The 24,724-nt window shown below is 46.4% G+C and overlaps 1 protein-coding gene across 1 annotated transcript in view; it reads left to right on the top strand.

Annotated features, from left to right (window-relative positions):
• The window catches only part of LOC144247686 (uncharacterized), a 43,731-nt gene extending 24,815 nt beyond the window's left edge, over positions 1-18,916 (top strand). The window contains exons 4-6 of the mRNA XM_085571152.1: positions 12,199-12,764; positions 12,831-13,172; positions 18,861-18,916. Coding sequence (XP_085427278.1) covers positions 12,199-12,764; positions 12,831-13,172; positions 18,861-18,916 — 964 coding nt within the window. The remainder of the gene's footprint in view (positions 1-12,198; positions 12,765-12,830; positions 13,173-18,860) is intronic.
• The last annotated feature ends 5,808 nt before the right edge of the window (positions 18,917-24,724 follow it).

Raw genomic sequence — 24,724 nt, 5'->3', positions numbered from 1 at the left:
CCCCTCTGCAGTAGGACTCCTAAGGGTGGAAGAACAACGCGTGCCAATTGCGACATCGACAGTGCACCGCCGGCAGTATCGGACGGATCGAGATGCCGTGATCCCCATCCACAAAATGATTCGGGAGCTTGAGAGCCAAGGGGTGGTCAGCAAAACCCACTCACCCTTCAACAGCCCCATCTGGCCTGTACGCAAATCTGACAAAGAATGGAGATTGACTGTGGACTATCGTGGCTTAAATGAAGTGACTCCACCGCTGAGCGCTTCTGTACCGGATATGTTGGAACTCCAGTACGAGCTGGAGTCCAAGGCAGCAAAGTGGTATGCCACCATTGATATTGCTAATGCGTTTTTCTCCATTCCTCTGGCAGCAGAATGCAGGCCTCAGTTCGCTTTCACCTGGAGGGGCATGCAATACACCTGGAACCGACTGCCCCAGGGGTGGAAACACAGCCCCACCATCTGCCATGGACTGATCCAGACTGCACTAGAAAAGGGTGAGGCTCCAGAACACCTGCAATACATTGATGACATCATTGTGTGGGGGAGCACAGCGGCAGAAGTGTTTGAGAAAGGTGAGAGGATCATCCAGATACTACTAGAAGCTGGCTTCGCCATCAAGAAGAGCAAAGTCAAGGGACCTGCCCGAGAGATCCAGTTCCTGGGAGTGAAATGGCAAGACGGACGGCACCAGATTCCCACTGAGGTCATCAACAAGATCACAGCTATGTCCCCACCAACCAGCAAAAAGGAAACACAAGCTTTCCTAGGTGCCATAGGTTTCTGGAGAATGCACATTCCTGAGTATAGCCAGACTGTGAGCCCTTTTTATCTGGTTACCCGAAAGAAGAATGATTTCCACTGGGACCCTGAGCAGCAACAAGCCTTCACCCAGATCAAGCAGGAGATCGCTCATGCTGTAGCCCTTGGCCCAGTCAGAACGGGACCAGAGGTCAAGAATGTGCTCTACTCTGCAGCCGGGAACCATGGGTTGTCCTGGAGCCTTTGGCAGAAAGTTCCTGGGGAGACTCGAGGCCGACCACTGGGATTCTGGAGCCGAAGTTACAGAGGGTCTGAAGCCAACTACACTCCCACAGAGAAGGAAATCTTGGCTGCCTTTGAAGGAGTTCAAGCCGCCTCGGAGGTAATTGGCACAGAAGCACAACTCCTCCTGGCACCCCGACTACCGGTGCTGGGGTGGATGTTTAAAGGAAAGGTTCCTACTACCCACCATGCCACTGATGCCACATGGAGCAAATGGATTGCCCTCATCACTCAGCGCGCCCATATTGGAAACCTGAATCGCCCTGGGATTTTGGAGATAATTACAAACTGGCCAGAAGGTGAAAACTTTGGTCTCACTGATGATGAGGAGCAGGTACAAGTGACAAGGGCTGAAGAAGCTCCACCATACAACCAACTACCAGCAGAGGAGACCTGCTACGCTCTTTTCACTGATGGTTCCTGTCGCATTGTAGGGATGAACCGGAAGTGGAAAGCAGCCGTATTGAGCCCCACACGCCAAGTTGCACAAGCTACCGAAGGAGAAGGTGGATCGAGCCAACTCGATGAACTCAAGGCTGTTCAGCTGGCTCTGGACATTGCTGAAAGGGAGAAGTGGCCAAAGCTCTACCTTTATACTGATTCGTGGATGGAAGCCAATGCTCTGTGGGGCTGGCTGGGAAGGTGGAGGAAGGCCAAGTGGCAACGTAGAGGAAAGCCAATCTGGGCTGCTGATATATGGAAAGACATTGCCTCTCGGGTGGAAAAGCTAACGGTGAAAGTCCATAATATAGATGCCCATGTCCCGAAAAGTCGGGCAATTAGGAGCACCGAAACAATGAGCAGGTAGATCAGGCAGCAAAAACAGAGGTGTCAAAGATAGACTTAGATTGGCACCATAAGGGGGAGTTGTTCCTGGCTCGATGGGCTCATGATGCCTCAGGTCATCAGGGCAGAGATGCCACCTACAAGTGGGCACAAGACCGAGGGGTGGATCTAACCATGGACAGTGTTTCTCAGTTTATCCATGACTGTGAGACGTGTGCTACCATAAAACAGGCCAAGCGGGTGAAGCCCCTCTGGTATAGTGGGCGGTGGTCCAAGTACAGCTATGGGGAGGCCTGGCAGATTGACTACATCACACTGCCCCAGACACGCCAAGGCAAGCGCTACGTGTTGACCATGGTGGAAGCCACCACTGGATGGCTGGAGACTTTCCCTGTACCTCATGCCACTGCCCGGAACACCATCTTAGGCTTGGAAAAGCAAGTCCTGTGGAGACACGGCACACCTGAGAGAATTGAGTCTGAAAACGGCACCCATTTCAAGAACAGCCTTATCAACACCTGGGCCAGAGAACATGGTATCGAATGGATATATCATATTCCCTATCATGCTCCAGCTGCCGGCAAAGTTGAATGGTGCAACGGACTCCTTAAGACTACTCTAAAGGCACTTGGTGGGGGAACATTTAGAAACTGGGAAATTAACCTGGCAAAAGAAACCTGGATGGTCAACACCCGAGGGTCTGTCAATCGAGCTAGCCCTGCCCAGTCAGAACCCTTACACACAGTAGGTGGACATAAGGTCCCTGTAGTACATATGAAAGGTATTTTAGGGAAAACTGTTTGGATTAATCCCACCTCAGGCAAAGACCAACCCATTTGTGGGATTGTCTTTGCTCAAGGACCTGGTTACACTTAGTGGGTAATGCAGAAAGATGGGGAGACCCGCTGTGTACCACAGGGAAACTTGGTCTTAAGTGAGAACTGGGTGTAAGATTTCATTGTGTGCAGATGGAAATAGAATAAGGGGTGGATAATGTCCTGGTTTGTAAGATAAGCTTGTATTCTATTTGCCATCTGTTGGAAGTTGGGCAGGTTTGTTATCTCTTCCAAGAACAATGGTTTGCTCCGAAGAGGTAATCGTTTGTTAATGGGCCATTGACTGACTCACTGCAGACCTGGTAACATAACACCATCCCATTGTGAGATGCTCCACCCAGAGGGGGAAGCCAAGCACTCTTTTATTGTATAAAGGGGTACCTTTTGGGAGACAGGGCGGCTCTCTCTCTTTGCGGGATTCGACAGAGAAGCAGCTCCTTCGGCAGGACTCCCAGAGAAGCGGCTCCTTCGGCGGGATTGTCAGAGAAACGGCTGGAGCGTGGTGAGGAGGCGGCGGCGGAGCTCGGAGGCAGCCACGGCGCAGAGGAAGACCGGCCCAACTGCCACCAGATCTTCAGAGAAAACTATACCCTTCTAAAGATCACCACTTCAGCCGCAATTCATCAGCCACTGCAAGAGGAGCAGCTGTCATTTCAACTGGACTGCTACCAACATCCCGAATCCTCAGAGTGTCAGGTTGTGGATTTTATCACTAGTTTTGTTTGTACCAATTGCATTTGCCTTTTTAAATTGTTATCTAGTTTTCTCCTAGTAAAGAATTGTTACTCCCATTCCCATATCTTTGCCTGAGAGCCTTTTAATTTAAAAATCCTGGTAATTCGGAGGGAGGGGGTTTACCTTCTCCATTGCACAGGAGGCTTTTGCCCTCCTTCACAGACTCCTGTCTTGTCAAACCAAGACACCTTTGTACAGAGAATGCTCTTATCCCTTTGTCCATTTTTGCAGACTTCTTATTTTCTTAGTTTCAGAGTTCAAGGGACCCCTCTTATCTCTTCACCTTGGAGATTGCATTATTTTCTCCTTGGCTGGGACAGTTTTACAAGCACAGCAGAGGTAAGAGACTAAACAGCATATTTCACTCATGTTAGCAAGCCACTACGCAGTACACTTCACCTAAATCCATTTGGATTTTCTACCCTGTTAAATTTTACTCTGTTTCACCACCAGGGCTGCCAAAGGCCGGGAGGTAACCAAGGTGCTATTGCAAGAAATAATACCATGCTTTGGAGTAACGGCCATAATATCCTCAGACAGGGGACCGCATTTTATTTCAAAAATAGTACAACATGTTTTAATTTAGGGTAAATTTTTGAGAAAAACTTTTGGAAGGAGCAAGAAGTTAATTTGCCTTGGCCCCAGTCCTTCCCATTAGCATTGCTGTGAATTTGGACTAAGCCCAGAACTAAAGACAAGCTGATCCCCTTTGAAATGCTTTACAGGAGACTATATAGTGTGCAGAAAGGGATATCCACCCAAATTGGGGAGGAAAGGCTGACTGCCTATATGGTGGCCTTAGGTAAAAAACTCAGAAAAACTGAAAAACATGTGACTGGAACTCAGAGCAGAGGGCTAGATGGACCAGTGCATGACATACAGCCTGGGGATTATATGTATGTCAAGTCTTTTGCAGAGAAGACCTTAGAGCCACAGTGGGGAAGTACCATTCCAAGTACTTCTCACCACTTTCACTGCAATTAAGATCAAGGGACAGAATGCCTGGATCCACCACTCTTGAGTGAAGAAACCTCCAGAGACTCCTTGGAAGGCAACATCGGGTGATAATTAACTGAAACTAAAACTCACTCGCTTAAAATGAGTACATTTCAGTCATGAATATTTAGTAAACTAGATTGCAGGAATTTAATCAAGGAAATTGTTTTGTTCATAATTGCAATCCAAGAATTAGAAAATACCTCTAGTCAGAACAATGCTGAGTGGCCTTGGTCTCAAGCTTTTATTCAGTACACTGAATCCATGGGAGAATATTCTGATATAAAATATTTAAACCTATCAACTGTAGTAATGCACAAAACCCAAGTATATGAAAGGCAAGAATGGCAAAAACAAAGGCTTTGTTCACTTCAAGGGACTATAGGAGAGGAAATTAGAATAGGATGTCGGATGATTAATGGAACTGCTCATAAGAAAGCAATCTAAATTAAGGCTTCAACCACTCCCACAAACACCGGGAAGTTTGTTGTTGTTCAAGTGAATTAGACTGTTGGTACAACTTTATGTTAGTACATGTCAGAACTCAAAATGTCTCTCAGACATTTTTAGAGGTTCCAGGCCTTGGTCAGAAGCATTTTAGACCCTGACAGGCAGCTGGAAAACAGCTGTGATTTTGACTTTGAGCCATGGAATGAGTTACCAACTTTGAAGGTGGAGCAAGCAGTCACAAAAGGTTAGATAGTATAGTAAAAGTAGTTACAACACAGAGGGGAAATTTTTTTAGTATTGTACAGGGGGGTTTTAGCACCTGTACAGGGGGGTTTTTACTTTGTACATGGGGGTCAGAAGTTCTAAGATGGAGGAAAGTGGGCTGATCCTGCTCTTCCTCCTTCTTCTTCTTTGCCTTCATGTTCTTGGTGATGTTGTCACTCACAGATTGGTTTAGAGTAGAAAAGCACCTTGTAATATAGGTAGTAGGTATTGGGGAAAAACTAAACATGTAATACATAATATATCATATAAAAGATAACAGCAGCTCTGGGCGGGGGGAGAGAAGAAGACACCAGACAGTGAGGGTGACAGGAGTGTGTGTGTGTTTCTGCCTGGGCCGCTGACCAAACAGCTGCAGCCCGAGAAGACAATCTTTTAGATAACTCGCAATAAACTGCCTTGAGATCGATCAACAAAAGGCTGCTGAATTTTTCTTTGGAAGCACGGGTTGGAGGAGAGACTTTACCACCACACGAGACCCCAGACCAAGCCCGGGGTTCTCACAAGTACAGACTGTTGAGGTGGTTTGTCATTGGACACATGATACTATTGGGCTCACCTTCAAATTTAAAATAAATGCTACAAGTGAGCCTTTTACAACCTATGCCAGCACTCCAGCTCAAACCCAAATCACGCCACCTAGGTCGGAACCCAAAATTTATTAAATTGGCTGTCCTAGGTTGACTGTATGATGCCTTTATCCCCAATCGTCTGCCCTGTTCATGTTGAATAATAAGTTCTACACCTTTAAGACTTGTTCCAGGAGGGAAGGAGTGGAGGGAAGAAGCGCGGAGTTTGTTTTCAAGAACTGCACTCACTCCTCCACATTCCTGCTCCTGGACTGAGTTGTCTGCATCCAGACGGACAACGAGACGGAGCTCTCCTTTGGTTCTTTTTTCCCTAGTCTAGTTAGTTTTAGCTAGCTGAGGCAAAGAAGTTCCCTGGACTGTGTTTTTTTTCCCTTTCTCTGGACCTGCTCTGGACTGCACACCAGGAGAGCAGCAGCAGCAGCGCCGGTGGCCCAGCGGGCCGGGCCTGGGCCGTGGCATTTCCAGCACCGGAGGGACTGAGCAGAGACTGAGTGAGCCCAGCTGCAACCTGAGGGATTTTTTTTCTGAGTTTGTCTCTCTCTTGGAGTGGCAAGAAGTTTTGTTGTTTAATATTGTCTAAGTTTGCTAGTTTAATAAACAGGTTTTTTCCACTTTTCTCCAAAGAGGTATCTTTCCCGAACTTGTTGGGGGAGGGGCCAATTGAATCTGCTTTCCTGAAAGAACCCTTTTGGGGGTTTTTCCCCAAATTTGCCCTGAACCAGGACATTGGCCCATATATAATAAGGAGCATGGGCTAATAGCAATTGTTGTTTAGACCAGAATGGTCTCTCAAGTGTGTTGAATTACTAATATAAACTAATGTGGGTCTCAGATTCAGTCAAAGAAAGAAACTGAGAGTTTGTAGCCAAGCAAAAGCCTGGGAAAGAGCTGGGAAAGAATGTAAATAATTCTTTATCTCTCTTGTTTTTCACATTGTTTAGAGTTAAGTTCTATCACTGTGCGTCAAGCACTTTGCACCAATGCGTGGGTTGTTTTCACTTCAGAACCAATGGATTTGATCCTCATGAAGCTCTGTATAAAAGAGCGGTGTATTTTGAATAAAGCGGAGTCTTACTTTCACAGCCTTCTGAGTCAAGTCTATTCATTCCCGTCCTGCCTCAACAGCGACAAACTAACATCTCTGAAGTCCAACTGGACTGCTCTTCTTTCCTAGAGACATCCTTTGAGGGTTGGACAACATGGTTGCAAAGGCAAGCATACACCAGGGGCAGAATGCAAAGGGATCTGACTGGAGTATTAGGGACAGGGCTGGGAGTTCTAAACAGAAATGATTCAGAAATATTAATGAATAAATTGGCCCTGGTAACAATTGATCTAACAAAATTAAAACAACCCCTACAGTCTTCTTTGTTGGCATTGGAAACCAGTCAGTGGCAGGTTTCAAAAGTGCTACCAAGTTGGGAAAAAGCAGAGGACCAAGACCATAGGTTAATCATAGATGCACTTGCTATGGCCCAGAGTAATGTGTCTTTGGCTTTTAGCTGTACAAAGGCACAATTATGGTTGCAATTAACAGCTGCCTTAATTATAAGAGAAGGAAGTGAAGGAGCCTTCCCGATTAAAATTCAAAAATCTGTCTGGGACAATGCTACTGATTTTGTAAAGAAATTTCAAGCTTGGTGGAGTTTGGTAAATTTTACCTATGATCCTATTGATAACATGTCTACTGCCTTTATACTCACTATACGCAATGCCACAGTTTATATTATTCATCCCATTATAGCATTAGGATTAAATCATGAGAGATCAGTGCTCTGTCCTTCAGAATACAGAACATGGGCATGGAGAGTGGATGAGAAATGGCAAACTGTGAATCTAGAATCCTGTGTTACCTGGGAACAACAAGGATTTATTTGTGAAAGCAACACAATTGATGCTCAAGACATATGTCTTGATACTGAGCAAAGCATTTGTCACTTTGAGATTCACCCAGATACTAGTCAAAGAACCGCACTTGTATATATTGTTCAGGGCTGTGTATGTTTGAGGACTTTGTGTGCTTTTGTAGAAATAGACAAAGATAATGTAACTTTACTCAGTAATAATAATTCTAACTTTTGTATTTGTAATTTTGTTAAGATTGTAGGATGTGACTTTCTGTATTTGGCACCAGTTGTATCCCACCAGCTAATTAGGTATTGGAATAGAAAATAAGAGTTAATTGTTTGAGCCAAATGACTTATAGAAAAGGAAAAAAGGGGTTTGTTATAGATGAGTAATGAGATGGTTGGCTCTCACAATTAAGGGGTGAATATTATGTATATGTTATGAGAAGTTTTGTAGATGTATAGTTATGTTACTGTAATATGTCCTCCGCCTTGCATTGTTATTACTGGAACGCCTTGGTAGTTGGGGCATTTGGGGAGGATCACCTTGTTACTATGGGAACACCTGACCTCCAATCAAGATGTAAGAAAGTGATCTCCACCACTGGATGGCAAGGAAGGAGTCGACTAACAAGACTTTGGGAGGGGACAAGGGTATAAAAGACAGAGCATCCAGTTTGTAGACAAGCACATGGTGGTTTAGTTCCATGCTCCCAGCACTGTAAATTTTCCTTATTTTGTCCTTTGTTGTATTTCTGTTAAGGTTTAATAAACCTTTGAAATTTAAAAAGTGAGTGTCGTTTCTCACAAGTGATATGCTTCCTCCTAACCCCATCACTCTCTCCCTGTCCCCTCATCCCACACACATGCTTATTTTTCTATTTCTCTTTGCAAATTTTCTCTTTATTTGTCTTTGCCTCTTTAACTATCAAATAAAATATTTCAATTTTTTGGCACCAACATCTAACCTCGTTTGGTTTTAATCATGTTTTTTGGGTATATTTTGAACCTTCAAAGTTCTTTCTGTTTTATACACAGAGACTTAATTTTCTTTGCTCTTCTGTGTTTAAATCAGATCATGACAACCTGGCTAGAGGCATGGCCCTTCTAATACTAATCATAGGATTCTCTACTCACTTCTTATAGAAATGGATTAGAATTTCTTTCCATTTCTTTCTGAAGTAAGACTGTTGTTCTGAAACAGGGTTCTTTTACCCTGTGTCTAAGAGGCTGATCCACACACAGAGTCAAGGTATTTGATTTATTTACAGTTCTGTGCAGAAAGGGGTGCTAGGCGGTAAATTCACAAAGTCAGCACACCAATTATCAAAACTTATAACTATTCATACACTTTAGTAAACAAAGGCATTAATGTTCATTTGCTACAAATTACATTGTTCTCTTATTAATTAGTGTTCTATCTTCTATTCTCACTTTTTATGATAATTAGTCTACATGCTCAGTCTTCTTTTTTAAAGTTGGTGGGTTTCTTAGCTTGGTGGATTGTGAGTCTGTGGTCACAATCTCCCCCTGCAAGAATTACCCTATACCTAATTTGGTGGGTTGGCCTTGTTTTGTTCCTCACAATATGGAATTATTTTAGTTGTTTCACCAAGTGTCCTTGGTTTGCTGGTTCAGTGTTCTGTAATGTATGATTTCAGCTGATATATTATCTCAAGTTTCTTTCTTCTATTTTTTTTTCTATAGCTGCAGCAATTACTGAGATATGTTAAACATAATTTCTTTCTTTGGGAGCCATATATGAAGATCAGTCTTTCCTCTCCACCTGAGAAACTGCCCACTGAAGACTGAAGCAGCAACTTTCCTGGAAGAAGTCCTGTTTGTGATTTGTTCTCCCTGCAATTCCTGCACCCATGCCTCTAGGATTGACATAGGTTTTCCATCCCACTTCCTCCTGTTGTCTCACTGGTCCCACAGGTGCCATGGTTTGACACTGGCCAAACACCAGGTACCCACGAAAGTCATTCACTTACCTTCTTCTGCTACGGTTGGGCAGAGAAGAGTAGAAAAAATTAACAAAGGGCTCATGAGTTGAGATAAGGACTGGGAGAAAACACTCTAAGGAAAAAATAGGTTCAAATTTCAAGGTATAAAGTAAATTTATTATTAACAGAGTCAGAGGAGGATAATGAGTAGTAAAATAAGCCTTTAAACCACCTTTTTTTCTGCCCAGCCCCTCCCTCTTTCCCACCAACAGTGCAGGGAGACGGGGAGTGGCAGTCTTGGTCAGTTCGTCATTCAAGATCCTTTTCTCTTCACTCAGGGAGAGGAATCTTTTCTCTGCTATGCTGTGGGATCCCTCCCATGGGCAAACAGTCTTCCCAAAACTCTTGTGGCATGGATCACTTGTCCACAGGGTACAGTCTTTTAAGGTTAGGCTGCTCTAGTTTGGATGCAAGGGCTCTCCCGCTCTCTTTTTCTAGAAGCCGGGGCCCTCTTTCTCTATTCAGGTCTCCCATTGGATCACATCTTTCTCTGGCATCCACTCGCTTTGGAGTGAGCACTTTTCTCACAGGATGTGAGTGGATCTCTGCATCCCCCGTGGACTTCATGCATTACAAGGGGACAGTTTGTTTCACCATAGTCCTGACTATGGCCTGCAGAAGAATCTTGGCTCCAACGCTTGGACCACCTCCTCCCCTTCTTTCTTTTCCACTAACCTTGGTGTTGCCATGTTCTTTTCCCTCACATGTCCTCACTTCCTCCTCTTCTCTGACTAGAAGAAAAACTGCTGCTCATAGGTACCACTGCTAACAAGTTCCACTAATTCAAAGACTCCTGCAGGATCCCGCAGTGTTGAGAGGTTGACCATGTCCAGTTTCCTCATCAGGGAGTTGCTTGTCATGTTTTCGCTGCTGGCCAGGCCGTCTGAAGACCCTCACTCATTTGCCTGCCGATTGCCATGAGCAGGAACTCCCTTCCCCCTCTGCAGTTCCGGCTTGGAGAAGGCAACAGTTCAGATGCAGCCGCTGTACCGTTACTTTGGCTGTTCCGAACGAGGCCCGGCAAGAACTTGGCAAGGAGTTGGCAAGGACTTGGCGAAGACCCAGCGCGGACCCAGCACGGAGCGGCCTACTGCAATTCCTGCTTCACTCTCCACCTTTAAGCCGAATGAACTGTTGGGGTGACTCTGGTGGTCTCTCACTGAAGACCCCTCATCTGCCTCGCTACCACCGTGACAGACGGAGATCAAGAACCCTCTCCCCAAGGACTGAGACTGAGACCCCTACCACAAAGAGTGGGGGGGGAGGATGACCTGACCTGTTCTTCTCCAGTAACTTCAATGGACTTATTCTTCATTGTGTTTGTTCAGCCTGGGACTCTCATTGTTCTGGCTGTTCCCCCTTTTCCCTCTGTGGACTATAACTGGACCCCTGGGTTAGGTAGGACTTCAGAGACTCTCCCCAACACAACAAGACAGATCCCCATCGTCCGGACCAGTGAGGACTCCGCCTGTGTTGGTAGCTATTCCCATCCCCCCTCGTCTCTCTCTCTCTCTCTCTTATCCTTTTTTATTTCTTTTCTGACCCCACTAACGCATTTATTCTTTTGGCCCCTAATAAAGGTGCATTTGTTGTGATTAAACTGCTGTTTGTCTTTTGCACTTTGGGATCGGCTAACGAACCATCACGACACCCCGCTATAAGAGGATCGTGACATTAAAACTGGTGTCACGGACAGGATTTCTGTCTAGGCAGAAGGGTGCAGGTTCTGTGTAGTCTGTAGCAGGGGAAGGACGTTTCTTGCCAGCTGCACCTAGCCTGCCAGTCCAAAAGACTGAGCATGGTCTGGAGAGCAAGGGGTGAGATTCGAATTTCCCACAGACTGCACATTGCCTAGGTGAAAAAGCACCCACACTGTCTTCAGAAATTGCAAAAGATCTCTTAGTACAAAAGGCGGGACACTGTTGTTTTATGTGTGTGTTTGGACTGTCTGGGAAGGAAGAGACGACTTGAAGAAACTAAGCAGAGCCTCCTAGGCAGATTTTGTCTCTTCACCCACCCAGGGAAGCGAAGGGCGACACAGCGAAGTCTGTGAGCTTTGAGTAACTTAAGTTTGTACCTCCCTGCCGTGCTTTTGGTCCCTTCAAAAAATGAGTGATAACCTTAACAATAAGGGTAAAGTTGAATTTTATGCTTTACTAGCTAAATACAATGCCAAACCTTCTCCGGGAGAAGAAGAATGGGCACAAAGTAATTGGTTTAATTTGGATAATGTGGTTGATAGAATATGTTCTTTACATGATACAAAATTTAAACTGGGCAGAAATAAATCCATCTTATGCTCAGTTTTGGGAGCTTGTCTTACGGCAGCTGTAGAAACTCGCTTCCAGCGAAGAGGTGAGCAAGAAACAATAATAGACTCCCTTCAAAACTTGGTTGAAATTTTACAAAAGCAATTACATGAAGAAAGGAATGAAAAACATTCATTGAGAAATGAGAACTATGCATTAAGAGCTGCCTTAAAAGAGGAACATGTTAGCAAAACACATAATGCTGATTCCTCTATAAATCCTGAGGAAAATGAAACTCCTCACATTAACCAAATTTATCCTCACAAAGAACTTGAGGCAGTAAATAATTGTGGGGAACATTGCTGCTCTCAATTAAGACCCTTAATTAAAACAGAATATAACTATCTCAGTGATGATGATCTTGACCCCCACATCACAACCAAACACATACCATACACTGCCATCAAATTGGCTAAGCTTAAAAGAGAATATGGACGCCTCCCACATGAATCGGAAACAGAATATGTTTTCCGGATGTCCCTCACTGGTGGCGATCAAATTAAACTAACTGAACAAGAAGCCAGTGGGTACTGGGGACATGGTGTCTTTTTAACAACAGGAGATAAACGTGACTCATGGTCCCTGACACAGCGCGCGGCTTTTTGGGCTGGGGGAATGAACCCCTTGGAAAGGGGAGATCCTATAGCTATAGTTAGCACCCTCGACCAACTCCTAGAAAGTGTACACAAAGCCGCTTGTCTGCAAATGATTCATGAAAAGAAATTAATCCCTGGCTTTGAATCTCCAATGCAATTACCTGTGAAGCCTGAACTAATGACTCCTTTAATTCGTGGGCTTCCAGAAACACTCAAACCTACTGCCATAGCCTTACAGAAAACTATCATGACATTAAGCCCTGCAGAAAGACTAGATAGATTTCTTGGTAGCCCCACTGATCTCACTGGATCTACTGATCCTGGTTTTACTTCATCCTATTCTTCTTTCCAAGCTGTAAATTCACAAACCAGTTCACCTGGCAGTAATCATAAAATTTGGACATGGGGTGAAGTTGCAGAGGATTTGATCAATTATTGTAGAAAATATGGACCTGTAAAAACCCCGGAAGAGAAACCAGAAAAATCAGAGAAAAGAAAAGGAATTCGGTCTATTGGGACTCCTTACAGCAAAAATCCAGAAAAGGGAAAACAGAACCCTAACCGCAAGCATTGGTGGTCACTGGGAGTCCAAAAGGGGGTCCCCAGAGAAGTGATGGATGGTCTGCCCCTTGATAAATTACAGAAAATAATAACTAATTTGCGCTATCGAAAATCAAATCCATCGGTTCAACCCAGTACACACCCTAGTGCACCCACTCTTCCTCAGAACATGGGCAGGGAACCAACTCTCCCTCAGCCTCTCCTTCCTCTCCCAAACACGGGTAAGGAAACAACTTTCTCACCGTCCCTCCTGCAAAACAGGGGCAGTGGACAAAAACTAACCATATCACAGCTTTCCTCTCAGAACTCAGTCTGTGACCCAAAATTAACATTCTCCCAGTTTCTCTCTCAAAATCCAGGCAGTGAGTCATCTCTTTCTCAGTATTTTCCTCAAAATCCGAGCAGTGATTCCCGTGATTTCAGAGATGCTGAGAAAAGGTATACTACCTGGGAGAAGGGATTGTTTGTGGTCAGCCTGGCTCTCATTGAAGTGGAAAGACTTGCACTACAACTACCAATTGTATTGAGAAGCCCTTTCAATGATATTAAGACAGTCACTACTGGGACCCTCCCTCCTGATGGGATGGCTTAGAGGGCCTCGGTAAGAAAGTGGTATGCTCAGATTGAACATTACTGTCACTTTTTCTCAATAACAGACGGAGTTGTGAAAAATTTGGCAATACGAGAAACTGAGAGCTTGGATAGCAGCCAGGACACACCTGCCTCTGTAATCAAAATGGCCCCTCTTTTTTCCCCCAAACAATCGGCAAGTTCTTGGTTCACTGAACTAATTATTACTGAGGGAGAAGGCAGTGCTCGGGTTGGGGAGCTGATAGCTGTTTGGAGTGTTTTCCAACGTAAGGTACAGAACACCTCTCTTGTCTCTATCTACACTGACTTCTATGCTGTGCACCAAATGATCCTGATAATCTAGCACATTACCCTGGCCAACCTGTTCTGGTGGACATCCCTTACTACAGGGCTGGTACCACTTGTGCTAAAACCCCCTTGGAATGAATGTGCATGGAAAGCCTCTGGTACTCTAGGGAAAGAGCATTGGATAAATACATGCTGGATAATTCCGATGCGAACTGTGATGCTGGAGAAGACCCCCCCAGCCCGCCTCGCTGCTCGCGGAGCCTGCTTCGCCGCTTTCGGCTGCCTCGCCGCCTCCCGTGGCTTTCGCCGGGTTTCTAAGCAACAGCAGAGAGCAGCAGTAGCAGCCTGGCTCTGCGCTGGAGCAGCCCCCGCCACCTCCAGTCAGCTCGGGGCCCCTTGCCTCTCCTGCTCGTGTTTTGGGGGACGGGGGGGACGAGTTCTGGGAATGCTGTGAGGATGAAGACCCCACCCCGCTGGCCGGGCTTGGGCCGCTTGGGCCGCCCACCAAAGCCTGGGACCCTGCCCGGCCGGCTGGGCTTGAGTTCCTTGACCCGGCCTCCAGAGTCCCCGTGCCCCCCACCGCCGGGTTTGGGATCCTTGTTACGCCCACCCAGACTTCGTCCACCGTCCTGCCCAGCACATCAGGGTCCTAAAACCTGCTGCTGCTGGGAATTCTGATTCCAAGAAGAAAAGAAAAAAAATTCATTAAAATTAGTTTTAAGATTAATTAAATAGAGGTGGTTGAAAAGACAAAAAACAAAAAAGGTGGTTGATTTAAGAGCTTTGGCCATGGCATTCCAGAGATTTTCTCAGTTCTTTTGAATTTCGTGATGTATTTTTTCACGGGAAAGGTATGCTTCCATGGTTGACAATCAGCCCAGAGGCTTTTGCATCAAAATCAGGGGAGTTTGGAAAATCATGATCTGGAGATGATTTCCAGCTCTGCTAATTTGAGTTTTGTCATCTGTTGCAGTCTCTGGGATGACATTCAGTGTTCTGGTGTTTGATAATTATATGATGTCACATTTGGTGGTTTCTATGGTTTTTAATTGGTGGTTGGACTTTCTTCAGTTCTTTGTTTCAGGATTGAGAAGGATTTATAAGGATGTCAAGATCAACCTCTCCAGTCAATGGACACTGCCCGAGACTCAGCTGTTTGGGCTTTGAACCTTGAGCATACTTTTCATTGTTGTTTGGGTTTTTATGCTGTATTTTTGTTTTCGAGATTTGATAGAAGAAGGTGTTTGGCAGGTAAAGGATCTCTTTGAACATTCCACATCAGCATCTGATTTGGGTTCTGATTGGTAACTAGCAAATTGATAAGGGAACCTCTTGAGATGTATTTGCTCTCTCTTTGCAAGGGCCCTGCAGAAGAATAGCAAATGCAGTTTTTTATTTTATTTTTTTTTAATTTATTTATACAGAAAAAGGTGATATGTGGTAAGCACATTCCTCTCTGTCTTGGTTTGAAAAGACAGGAGTCTGTGAAGGAAGGAAAGAGCCTCCCATGAAATGGAAAAGGTAAACCCCCTCCCTCCGGATTACCACAATTTCAAAATTAATAGGCTCTCAGGCAATGATATGGAAATGGGAATAACAGTGCTTTATTAGGAAGAAAAAAAAAACTAAATGAAAAAAAATGTATTTAGTACAAACAAAACTACTGATAGAGTAAAAAACTTGACACCCTGAGGAGTCAGGGTGTTGGTAACAGTCCAGTTAAATGGTGGCTGCTCCTCCTGAAGGGGCAGATGAAATGCTGCTGAAGAGGTGATCCTGTAGAAGGGTGTATTTTTCTCTGAAGATCTGGTGATGGAGTAGATGGGCCTGGTCTTCCTCTGGGAATCCAGCAGAGAAGAAGCTGCTCCTCTGGGAACCCAGCAAAGAGGCTGCCCTGATGTCCCAAAAAATGATGATTTTATGCAGGTAGGAATGCTTGGCTCCTCCCTCTGGGTGGCACATCTCACAATGGGATGATGTAACTGCCAGTCATGCAGTGATCCATTCAATGGCTCAGTAACAGAAGATATCTCCCCAGAGGGAGACATTGTTCTTGGAAGAGATCAGAAAACTGCCCAACTTAACAGAAGATACCTGCCCCACCTCCAACAAATGGCAAATAAAATACATGCTTATCTTACAAGCCAGGACATTATCCACCCCTTATTCTATTTCTATCTGCATCACAATGAAATCTTACACCCAGTTTTCACTTAAGACTAGGTTTCCCTGTGGTACACAATGGGTTTCCCCATCTTTATGCATTACCCACTAAGTGTAACCAGGTCCTTGAGCAAAAACAATCCAACTGATGGGTTTGTCTTTGCCTGAGGTGGGATTAATCCAGACAGATTTTCCTAAAATACCTTTCATATGTACCACAGGGACTTTATCTCCATCTACTGTGTGCAAGGTTCTGACTGGGCAGGACCAGCTCGATTGATGGACCCTCGGGTGTTGATCATCCAGGTTGCTTTTGCTGAGTTCAATTCCCAATTCCTAAAGGTTCCCCCACCAAGTGCCTTCAGGGTAGTTTTAAGTAGTCTATTGCACCTCTTAACTTTGCTGGCAGCTGGAGCATGATAGGGAATATGATATATCTATTCGTTACCATGTTCTCTGGCCCAGGTCTTGATAAGGCTGTTCTTGAAATGGGTGCCGTTGTCAAACTCAGTTCTCTCAGGTGTGCCGTGTCTCCACAGGACTTGCTTTAGCAGGCCTAAGATGGTGTTCCCGGCAGTGGCATGAGGCACAGGGTAGGTCTCCAGCCATCCAGTGGTGGTTTCCACCATGCTCAGCACATAGCACTTGCCTTGGCATGTCCGAGGCAGTGTGATGTAGTCAATCTGCCAGGCTTCCCCATACTTGTACTTGGACCACCGTCCACCATACCATATGGGCTTCACCCTCTTGGACTGTTTGATGGCAGCACACATCTCACAGTCATGGATAACCTGAGAAATACTGTCCATGGTTAAATCCACCCCTCAGTCTCATGCCCACTTGTAAGTGGCATCTCTGCCCTGATGACCTGAGGCATCATGAGCCAGGAACAACTTCCCCTTATGGTGCCAATATAAGTCTATCTTTGACACCTCTATTCTTGCTGCCTGATCTACTTGCTCGTTGTTCTGGGGCTCCTCATTAGCCCGATATCATGGTTGGACACTGGCACAATGCCAGTGCCCCCATGAAAATGCAGCCTCTCAATTGAATGCTGTGAAATGCGATTGAGAACAGAGCAGAGCAAGCCCGAGCTTAATAACAAAGGAAAAAAAATGTTATTAAGCTACTACTACTATACTACTATGAAAGGAAAAAGAAAGAAAACCACACACGAAATCCAAAATGAAATCCTTTCAAAACATTCCTCCTCCCACCCACCCAACTCCAACAAACCACAGTGAGACACAACTTGGACCCTTAATCAAGTATTCACCCTTCAATATAATCTATACTAAGTCCTTCAAGGGAGAGAGGAGTCTCCCTCGCACCATAGACCCCCAGGAAACACAATTGCCATTTCTTGTGTTTCCATGCCACACATGGCACCGCCCAGAGAAAATCTGCCAGTGTGACACTCTCCACGTCACAGTGCTATCACCACCATGCATGGACAGACTGCTCATAGGGCTCCTTTAAGGATGCTCTACCAAAGACCAAAAGGAAGAACAGTCCAGTGTCTCATTTTGGGGACACAGTCCCCCCCATTTTCTTCCACCCCTGGGGCCAAGGGTGAAAACAGAGATCTTCATCTTCTTGAAGAAAGAGGGCATCACAACCTCCTCAACTTCTCTGTTCATTCCCAAACTGGTATTTGCTGAAGCAGGTCTTTTGGCTCACCATGCATCCCCCTAAAATGCAGTTTCTCTTGCAGGAGAAATTGGTTCAGTCTATGGCTAACAACAAAAGTCCAGTCAAAAGCCACTCAATCATCTTCCCCCAACCTTCTTTCCCTAACATCTCAGGTCCCAGGCTGTCTCTCTTTCCTTCAAATTGAGGAGGAGCAATATTTCACAAAGCCTTCATTTCCCAGGAAAGGGTTAAAAGTCACGCACTCCCTGGACGGCTGAAATATCGGCCCAGATCTCCATCTCGTATGCTGGGCACCTTCTCCCCCGCTTGTCCTTCTTCTCAGCCACCAAACTTCCATCTGCATTCAGGCTCTCTATCTCTTTCCCTCTAGTCTGGCGGGGGGGGACGACAATTGTTGCAGATGTTAGATAGATATGATTGTTCTCTCAGCTAGCCGGATGTCACTTCTGCCCTCGGATGAATCCTGGAGTGCAATGGACTGTTCCATCCCACCCCCCAAAATATATGTGGCTCATCCCACACCTCTGTACCTGCCCCTAAAACATCAGAGTCTGTAACCCCATTGGCCCATGCCTTGTCCCGGCCCACCTGGGAGCCCCTGATAAGTGGGCTCCGAGGGGCCATGCGGTCTCTTGAACTTCTTCCCCCCTTGGAACCTCTCCCCCCTCTTGGACCCTTCCCCCTCATGGACCCTTCCCCCTCGTGGACTTCCTCCCCCCTGGGGCTTCCCCTCTCCTACCGTTTATCTCTCCCGTCCCCCGTCCTCTTAAGCCCGGCCACGTGCTATGCCTGACAGCAGGAGGCTCGGACCTTCCTGCACCCCCAATAAACCTCTTTCCCCAAGAGCAAGCTTCAGAGATCTCTGCCTCCCTCCACCCACACCGTGCTGGAGCGTGACCCCTTCTCACAGACAATGACATCTCAGACTTTCTCCACCCTTCCATCTGCAGGACCTGGCTCGGTTCCACACTATTCACCACCTGGCCTACCTCTCCAGGCCGCATGGCTTCCCCTCCCCCACCCAGCCTGTGGCTCGGCGGGGGAGAGTCTGCTCTCTCCAATGACCAGAAAAAAAGAGAGCGAGTTCTCCTGGGAATTCTGCTTTTAATCCCTCTGTGTTCTCATAGGTGTGTCCACCTTCAATTGGTCACACCAAGTGTCAATCTCGAACCCTGACCCCTGACTGGATTGACCTCTTCCTTCCAAGAAAATTCTTTTTCCATGTCAAACCATGACACCCAACTTTTGGGGACATGGGCATCTGCATGACGGACTTTCACCGTTAGCTTCTCCACCCGAGAGGCAATGTCTTTCCATATATCAGCAGCCCATATTGGCTTTCCTCTACGTTGCCAGTTGGCCTTTCTCCACCTTCCCAGCCAGCCCCACAGAGCATTGGCTACCATCCAGGAATCGGTATAAAGGTAGAGCTTTGGCCACTTCTCCCTTTCAGCAATGTCCAAGGCCAGATGAACGGCCTTGAGTTCAGCGAGCAGGCTTGATCCACCTTCTCCTTAGGTAGCTTGTACAACTTGTCATGTGGGGCTCCATACAGCTGCTTTCCACTTCCGGTTCATCCCTACAATGCGACAGGAACCATCAGTGAAAAGAGCGTAGTGTGTTTTCTCTGCTGGTAGTTGGTTATATGGTGGAGCTTCTTCACCACTTGTCTCTTGTACCTGCTCCTCGTTGTCAGTGAGACCAAAGTTTTCACCTTCCGGCCAGTTTGTAATTATCTCCAAAATCCCAGGGTGATTCAGGTTTGCAAAACGGATGCATGGGTGATGAAGGCAATCCATTTGCTCCATGTGGTGTCAGTGGTATGGTGGGTAGAGGGAACCTTTCCTTTGAACATCCACCCCAGCACCAGGAGTTGGGGTGCCAGGAGGAGTTGTGCTTCCATGCCAATCACCTCCGAGGCAGCTTGAACTCCTTTGTAGGCAGCCAAGATTTCCTTCTCTGTTGGGGTGTAGTTGGCTTCGGATCTGTCATGGTTTGACACTGGCACAATGCTAGTGCTTCCATGAAAATGTAATTTTTCTATTGAATGTTGTGAAGTGGAATCGAGAACAGAGCAAAGCAGGCCTAAGCTTAATAACAGAAAAAAAAACTTTATTAAGGTACTATTACAAAAGAAAAAAAGAAAATAAAAAGGAAAAAAAAATCACACAAAGACCAAATGAAAACATTGCAAAACATTCCTCCCCCCACCACTCAACTCCAACAAACCACAGTGAGACACAATCTGGACCCCAATCAGGTTTCCACCCTTTAAACAATCAATACTCAGCCCATCGAGGGAACAGAGTCTCTCCTGTGCTATAGACCCATAAAGAAACACAGCTGGAACATCCTATGTTTCCATGTCACACATGGCACTGCCCGGAGAAAAGTTTGCCATGGTGACCCTTTTCCTTTCTATGTACAGTGCTCTCACTACCAATGCATGGATGGACAGACTGCTTTATGATTTTTCTTTTCAAGGATGTCCTGCCAAGAGGGGAGAAGACAACAGTTCAGGTTTTCATTTTTTGGGACTACAGTCCCCCCCATTTTCCCATTTTCCCCTGGGGCCGAGGGTCCAAGAACAGAGATCTTCTCTTCTCTTTCTTTTGAGGACAGGGGGCACCACCACAAACTCCCTAACTTTTTCTCTGTTCACTCTACTTCTGTCTTTTCCCAGCTGAAGCAGGTCTCTTGACTCACTGTCATTCTCCCAAAATACAGTCTCTCTTGAAGGAGAAGATTGGTTCAGTTTGTGGTTAACACGGAAAAGTCCAGCCAAAAGCCACTCCTTGTCCCCCTCCCATCTAGAATTCCTCCTTCTAACATCCCAGGGTCCAAGGCGTCACTCTTCCTCTCTTTCAAACTGAGGAGGGGAAAGAAAAAATTCACAAAGCTTTCATTTCTCAAGGAAGGGTTAAAACTCCAAACTCCCTGGATAGCTCGATGCCCAGACTCCAGCGGCTCCCACATGACTGGGCACCTTGCGGCCCCCCCCAGCTCTTCCTTTCCCACGGTGAAACTGCTGACGAAACTGCTGGTGTCTCTTCCTCTTGGGAGAGAAACTGTGGAGGGGGGGGGGAAAGGAGACATCTTAAATTTCCTCCACCCTTTCATCTGCACGGGGCCAGACTGGTTCCAGTCCTTCCACCCTTCAGCTTACTTCAGTCACGCCACGGGGCTTCCCCTCCCCCACCCAGCCAAGAGCCAGGCAGGGGAGAGTCCTGCACTGCACGCTGACCGGAACAAAAAAAAAGCAAGTTCTCCTGGGAATTCTGCTTTTAACCCCTCTGTGTTCTCAGAGGCGTGTCTACCTTCAATTGGTCAATATCCAAATTGACCTCTTCCTTCTGGAAAAATTATTTTTCTGTGTCAAATCACGACAGGACCCTCTGTAACTTCGGCTCCAGAATCCCAATGGTCGGGTTTGAGTCTCACCAGGCACCTTCTGCCAAAGGCTCCAGGAAAAACCATTGTTCCCGGCTGCAGAGTAGAGCACATTCTTGACCTCTGGTCCTGTCCTGACTGGGCCAAGGGCTACACCATGAGTGATCTCCTGCTTGATCTGGGTGAAGGCTTGTTGCTGCTCAGGGTCCCAGTGGAAATCGTTCTTCTTGCGGGTGACCAGGTAAAGAGGGCTCACAATCTGGCTATACTCAGGAATGTGCATTCTCCAGAAACCTATGGCACCCAGGAAAGCTTGTGTTTCCTTTTTGCTGGTTGGTGGGGACATAGCTGTGATCTTGTTGATGACCTCAGTGGGAATCTGGTGCCGTCCGTCTTGCCATTTCACTCCCAGGAACTGGATCTCTCGGGCAGGTCCCTTGACTTTGCTCTTCTTGATGGCGAAGCCACAATAGTCCACATTCAGTCTCCATCCTCTGTCAGATTTGTGCACAGGACAGATGGGGCTGTTGAAGGGTGAGTGGGTTTTGCTGACCACCCCTTGGCTCTCCAGCTCTTCGATCATTCTGTGGATGGGGATCACGGCATATCGATCCATCCGATACTGCCGGCGGTGCGCTGTCGAGGTTGCAATTGGCACGCATTGCTCTTCCACCCTTAGGAGTCCTGCTGAAGACGGGTTTTCTGACAGTCCAGGCTGACGCACCTATCCCTTGCAGCCCCCAAATCACCAGGCTAGCCCAGATATACGGGGGCCTTGAGGGAAGGCGGTCAGGACCTGGGCAAAGATTCAAAAGAGGCTCCAATTCCCCAATGTAGTTGTCCAGCTCTTTACTCCATGAGATGAGGGGGAAAAGAGAGAGCGAACAGGAAGGAACGTGTCCTTATCTAGGCTCTGGAGAGTGAGGGCTTTCTGGCTCTCCGCCAACCCCATCGGAGTAGGAAAGAGGGGACTAAGCTTATCAAATCCCAGTCACAGGGGTCTCTGGAAAAGGGGGAAAAGCATAGCCCAAGCACACTGTAACACCAGGCAAGGTGTTTAATTGCTTAATGTCCTCTACCCCTACAGCAGCTATTCCAAAAGCCCACCTGAGTCCCTTTGGGTCTTTGTAATATCCATTCCGGAGGAAGTCTATGCCTAGGATACACGGAGCATCTGGGCCAGTCACTATAGGATGTTTCTTCCACTCCTTCCCAGTCAGGCTCACCTCGGCTTCCACCAGGGTCAATTGTTGTGATCTCCCTGTCACACCAGCAATGGAAACAGGCTCCGCCCCCACATGTCCCGATGGTATCAGAGTACACTGTGCACCAGTATCAACTAAAGCATCATATTTTTGTAGCTGTGATGTGCCAGGCCGTCGGATCCACACCATCCAGAAGACTTGGTTTTCCCGTGCCTCTCCCTGGCTAGAGACAGGGCCCCTCTAACACTGGTTATCATTCCTTTCCTGGGCATACATACTAGAGGTCCCTTCAAGGGGGTCTGACAGATCGTACCCACAAGCTTGGTCACGGGAGGTTGAGGCTACCTTCACTTTGGTGGAACTCCCCCGGTTAGAGTTTCCCTCCTTGAGTTGATGCACCTGTGCTACCGGGACAGAAGTGGGTTTCCCATCCCACCTCCCCATGTCTTCCCCATGGTCACGCAGGAAGAACCACAGATTAGCCCTTGGGGTGTACTCTCTCTCTCTAGCTGGGGAATGTTGGGCTCTGACTTTGGGGCCTGTGACTCGCACGGGTGCTGCATTAACCTTCCTCATCTCCTCCCTCATCTCCTCTTTGAACTCCTTAATCACAGCTGAGATATGAGCCTGCATTGGGCCATTAATCATACTCTCATAATTCCTAAGTTTTTTGGCAACAGAGCCCACTGTCTCTAGGTTAGTGTCAGCATTAATATTTGAAATGAAAGTGTGTATTGAGATGGCCCAAGATTTGCTAGACTCCACAGCATTTGCCTATTACACTATTTCTGAGAGAGACGGGACATGATTTATATTTAGAGTGAAGGGTTGAGCTACCCTCAGACTAGGCCTCTGATAAGCAGCCTTGGTGGGGCCTGGAAGCCTTTGACACAGTAAGGAAATAGTTGTGCTGCAGTTAGAAATTATGTTAAGGTGACCACAAAGTAATGAACTATTTGAGTGTGAGTTACCGTAGAGTTGCAGTGTGAAAATCTAGCCACCTTAAGGCAAATGTAAACAATGTTTGCTGATCAATGATAGTGTGCTCACAATTTGTAAACTATATTGAAGTGTATATAAACTGCCATCTTATAGACAATAAACGGAGAACGTAGCTTTAACCATATTGGTTCAACCTGCATTTGTCCAGTCTAGTTTCCCTCATATTATAAGTCCCTAGCTTCTTTTGCCCTGTGCACCTAACCTTGTCGGGGTCATTATTATACTGTCCATCCCTCCCAAAGAGTGCCTCCAATGCTGCCACTTCCCTCAGCTGTTGGATCCCTTCCTCAAGGGTCTTCCAGTGCATTCTATGACGGTGCTCCTGCATTCTCTCCCTGTGGACAAACCTCTCTCTGACACTCATTAAAAGCCACTCCCAGAGAGAAAGGGACACTGTCTCCCTTAAGAAAATCTGATTCATACCTGAGTCCTGGGTCAAGGGTCCCAAGTTCCTTGCCTCACCACCGTCCAGCTGCACGCCTGTACCCATAAGGTCCCAGACCCAGAATAACCAGGTAGTATAAGCCTCACGCTCTCGTCGCACAATGTCTTTGTGCAGATTATGGAGACTTTCGTACATCAGGGACTCAGTGATGATCGCAACCTCTGGCTCCCCTGTGGGTTGTGAGGTTCCTCCATTCCTATCCCTATCTGGGTGCTCTGCTTTCATCTTAGACCTCCTTGTTTCTACCAGGGCAACTGCTGCTGGCTGTGACTGCCTTTGTGGTTAAGCTGGAACCTGGACAATTGTAACATTTGTGGGTTCCACAGCTGTACTATTAGACTGTCCCTCTTCAAGGCAAAGGGAGGGTTTCTCACCAGCTGGGGAAATGTACTCCTTCAACATCTTGTGTATCTCCTTAACCAGAACTCTCACCCAATCTGTATGGTTAATTTCTGAAGCGGGCTGTGGGGCATGGTCAGGCGCTGAAGCAGCAGCATCCGCAGTCTCTGGTGTAGGTGTGAGGGTAGTTATCCAGGTTAATCTTCCCTTATGTCTGTGTGCTAAATATAACAGGCTTAACAGGCATATCAGCAACGCCACCCATTGTATGATATTAGCATTTATAATGGATCTTAACCCTTCGAAAACTGGTGGAGCAGACCCAAAAAGATTGTTAAAAGGTTGGGAGAAAATGTCTCCCGGTGTCATTTCCTCACAGTAGGTACCATTATTAAAGTAAACCATAAACCATACAGTTAGTGTGTGATAGCTCTGAATCAATGTACCTGCCTTCCAGAGGAAGTTAAAGATCCATGAATTCCTCACCTTATTAACCCATAAGCCAAACTGGATAACAGCCACAGTAACCTTAGTTATGGGACCCATGTCTAGATAAGGGCCTGAAAATGGGAAAAATACAGCCACAACCACGTGTCACCCAAACCAGGGT

This window comes from Lonchura striata, chromosome W (assembly GCF_050655825.1).
Source record: "Lonchura striata isolate lonStrDom1 chromosome W, ASM5065582v1, whole genome shotgun sequence".
Classification (NCBI taxonomy): Eukaryota; Metazoa; Chordata; class Aves; order Passeriformes; family Estrildidae; genus Lonchura; species Lonchura striata.
The sequence above is the reverse complement of the archived record's forward strand: the minus strand, read 5'-3'. Positions and strand labels throughout refer to the sequence as shown.